Source organism: Cervus elaphus, chromosome 12 (assembly GCF_910594005.1).
Source record: "Cervus elaphus chromosome 12, mCerEla1.1, whole genome shotgun sequence".
Taxonomy (NCBI): domain Eukaryota; kingdom Metazoa; phylum Chordata; class Mammalia; order Artiodactyla; family Cervidae; genus Cervus; species Cervus elaphus.
In genome coordinates, this window is record NC_057826.1 from 76005644 (window position 1) to 76010097 (window position 4454).

At 43.7% G+C, this 4454-nt stretch overlaps 1 gene segment (V, D, J or C); it reads left to right on the forward strand.

Moving 5' to 3' along the window:
• Positions 1-3344: 3344 nt before the first annotated feature.
• Positions 3345-3974, forward strand: LOC122705746. The segment is given in 2 exon segments: positions 3345-3396; positions 3586-3974. Coding segments are annotated over 2 exon segments (441 nt in total).
• Positions 3975-4454: the final 480 nt, after the last annotated feature.

Genomic DNA, 4454 nt, shown 5'->3' on the forward strand with positions numbered 1-4454 from the left:
TAGCAGCAGTTGTTTCTGTTCTCTGGAGACAAGCCCAGGAGCAGACACAAGTCTTAACTCTGAGTTCACAATCCTGGTTTGTCCTTGAAATATGAGGCTAGTGATTGGAGTAACTGTTTTTCTGACATTGGGTAAGTGTTCTGTGTCTACAAGGGATGACTTTGAGGCCAAGGAACCGTAAAGGGTCATTTGCTCTCTACTCCTCTCCCTGTGTTTTTTCAGCATTACAGCAATGGAATTGAGAACAGATCTATGCATTTGCTAGGGAGTACAAACTTCTACATGTCAGTTTAATTCGTAGCCACGATCCAGAAGAGAACTTAACAGTAAGCAGGTTGGAAGAAATCTCTGGGGTTATTGAGCCAAGGACCCATGGGATAAAAACATATAGAGTTCTCAGATTCTTGCCATATGTCTTTGGTCCCTATATAATAAGCACCAAAGGTATTGCTCAAGACCTAGATAAAAACACTGGAATAGGGGGTAGGTCCAGACAGTTTGGGGAGTGTTGTGCCCTTGATCCACAGAATTACACTGATTTGCTGTCAGGGGATAATTTTATTTTCTTGACCCTTTAGGGACTGTGATGGATGCTAAGACCACTCAGCCCAACTCCATGGATTGTGCTGAAGGAGAGGATGTAAACCTGCCTTGTAACCACTCTACCATTGGTGGAGCTGACTATATACATTGGTATCGGCAAAATCCCAATCAGAGTCCACAGTATGTCATTCATGACTTATGAGACACAGTGAACAGCAGCATCGCCTCTCTGACCATAGCTTCAGACAGAAAGTCCAGCACCTTGGTCCTGCCCCAGGTCACCCTGAGAGACACCGCTGTGTACTACTGCGTCCTGAGAGAAGCACACGGGGACAGATGGGGCTGCACCTGTGCAGCATCTCTGGTGGGAAGAAGGGGGACACAGTGGGGAGAGCAGTCACAAGAGCAAATCTAGAGTCATCTGGAAGGAGAGTCAGAGAGCAGTAAGAGATGGAGAAAATGAGGGGAGAGAAATGGAAGAAGATGGATAAAAACAGAAGAAAAAGAGGACAAGGAATAAGCACCTAGCTTACTGATGAATCTGAGAAGAATTTTGAGGATTGTCAGGATCATAATTTTAACATAGCGATAAAGTAAGAGGTGTTAATACTTTTTATGACTCTTTCTCATGTCAAGAAAATGTCGGTTTCAGTGTGCTACTCCCAACATAAGAAGTGGGAAACATGCAAATAATTCTCCTTGTACCAGAGGCATCTTTCATTAGGATCCAAGGGCAAGTTGAGACTCTGATATGTTATAGTTGTTCCACTTACCAGAAACAAACTACTCTCTCTGAGAAAGATCTGGATTTTTTTTTTTTTTTTTGCTAGTCTAAAACATCCATATTTCCCATGAAGAAATTTTCTGAAAGAAGCAAAACTTAAGTGAATAATTTTTCACTTTCTAGGCAGGTCTGGAAACCCTGCCTCTATAAGGAGTTTCCATCAATTTGATAATCCCTAAGCAGCATATGGGGGTTCTCCAGTGGCCCAGCAGTAGAGAATCCACCTGCAATGCAGGAACTGCAAGAGACCTGGGTCCAATCCTTGGTTCAGGAAGATTCCTTGGATCTTCTGGGCATGGCAACCCATTCCAGTATTCTTCCCTGGAGAATCCCATGGACAGAGGAGCCTGGCAGACTACAGTCTTTAGAGTTGCAAAGAATCGGACATGACTGAAGCGACTTAGCATGCAGGCGTGCAAGCAGCACATGGGGCTTACCCTGCTGGCTCAGTGGTAAAGAATCTGCCTGCCAATGCAAGGGACACAGGTTCAGTCCCTGGTTGGAGAACTAAGATCCCACATGCCTTGGAGCAACCAGGCCTATGTGCTGCTACTACTGAACCATCCTTGAACTGTCCATTGGAACGTTAATGTCTGCAGATGACTTCACTTTCACTGCAGGGAAAATATACAGGTCCTCATCTTCCATCCCTTTTACCCCCAAATCTACTGACAGAGAATTGATATTATTTACAGAGTCTGAGATAAGAGCACAAACTAAAATTATCTTCATATGGTTTAAAAAGCACTTGTTTTTCTCTAAAATGGCCTACTAAAATTAAAAAGCAGAATATAAAACTAGTAATCAACAGTTTAAAAATATATTTACAATAGAAATTAAAAAAATAATTTATTCACTTTCACTTTAATAAAAATAAAACTATTACAATTCAATTTTCAAAGTCCAGCTGGTGGTTAAGATAACTAATATTGCTCTCAATGCAGGCTGAGTCTAAAATAAATATATATAACTTTTAAAGTCATCAGTACCATTTTAATAGAATCCATATATATGCATTAATATACAACTTTTTTTTCTCTTTCTGACTTACATCACTGTTTAACAGGCTCTAGGCTCATCCACCTCACTAGAACTGTCTCAAATGTGCTTTTTTATGGCTGAGACATATTCCATTGTGTATAAGTACCAGAACTTCTTTATCTGTTCATCTGTTAATGGACCCTATTTGCAGGGCAAAAATAGAGAAGCAGTCATAGAGAACAGACTTTGGACACAGTAGCGGAAGGAGATAGGGGGAAAAATTGAGAGAGTAGCACCGAAACATATGCATTACCATAAGTAAAATAGATAGCCAGTGGGACGTTGCTGTGTGATGCAGGGAGCTCAACACGGTGCTCTGTGACAACCTAGAAGAATGAGGGGAAGGTTCAAAGGGAAGCGACATATGTATACTTATGGCTGATTTGCATCATTGTATGGCAAAGCCAACACAATATTGTAAAGCAGTTATCCTACAACTAGAAATAAGTTAATTAAAAAAAAAATACTGTTTAATACAGCATAGTGTTCCAGCCAATAGAAGCAACTTCTGATACTGTGCTAATTCATGAGCACCCTTCAGAACCACAAGTAAGTGCATAAGAGAAGCAAAAGCTGCATCCTCAGCACTTCTGGAAACAGTATTTCATTACGGAAGAATCTACTGCATCCATGCCATGTGAGAGGAAGATGGGGCTATATAATTAATCTTTGCTTTCTTTTCCCTAAACTTCGCCTAAATTCCTAATTAGGGTCTGCCTTCTAAACGTTCTCAGAAAATGTCCCTTAAATCATAAAATAATGATCTTTCTATTTCCCACTCTCACCTGCCCCTGGCCAGCACATTCTGAGTTGGTTGCAGGGCGGGGTGGGGGGGGCATCCTGTCAGCGTCACCTGAGCAGGATTTGTTGGGTGAGCTGATTGGCTGCAGGAGCAGGAACGACTTATGACACTCACTCCCTCAGGGTTTTGTTAAGTATCTTACAGTGAAAATGTCCCAACAAGAAAAGGAGCATCATGAAAAGTCTAGCAGGTGCTGTGCTGGGGCTTCTGTTTGCCCAGGTTTGCTGTGAGTTGGGTTGCCCCACAGGGAACCTGGAGGAGTGAGGCGCTGCTCTATTGTTGAGGGAGGGAGAGGAGCTGACAAGTCCTGCAGACTTTCTATCCTTCTCATCATCTGTGGTGATGGGGGAGCACTTTCAGGGTTTAGTAGGAGTTACAGTGACCCTCACAGTGACTGTTTCTCTTTCCTCATCAGGTGTGCGAGGGGCGGATGTGGAGCAGAGTCCCCCAGCCCTGAGTCTCCAGGAGGGAGCCAGCTACACGCTTCGGTGTAATTTTTCCACTTCCCCAATGAGTGTGAATTGGTATCTTCAGAACCCCGGGGGCCGCATCATCCACCTGTTTTCGGTTTCTTCAGGGACAAAGCAGGAAGGAAGATTAAAGGCCACCACAGTCCCTGCAGAACGCCGCAGCTCACTGCACATTTCCTCTTCGCGGACCACAGACTCGGGCACTTACTTCTGGGCTGCGCAGCACGGTGCTCCCCAGGCACCTGCAGCCTCTACACGAACCCTCCCGGGGCTCAGCCCCTCCTCCAGCCTCAGTCACACCGTGAGGCCCCCACAGGGCATTTGCGGTGCTTAATGTTACTCACCTACATCAGGACAGTTTTAACCACAGATAGTTTTTGGCCCTACAGATTATGGACTTTGGTCTTTATCTTTCCTTCTCAACATGTATCTCCTTCTGCACTCGAAACTTCTAACAGGGAACTAGCAGAGTAGTTGATATGAGGACAGAATTAAAATAAATATTTAACCATAGCTTCCCAGGTGGCTGAGTGGTAAAGAATTTGCCAACCAGTGAAGGAGATGCAGAAGACATGGGTTTGGTCCCTGGGTTGGCAAGATCCTCTGGAGTAGGAAATGGTAATCCACTCCAGTGTTCTTGGGAAACACTGGGAAATCTCATGGACAGAGGAGCCTGGCGGGCTCCAGTCCTTGGGGTCTCAAAAAGTTGGACTGAATGAGTGACTAAGTACACATGCTGAACTCAAAAATGTTAAAAAGTAAAAGGAATTAAATGAAATCACTCCAATAAAGATATTATTATCCAGTTTGTGAG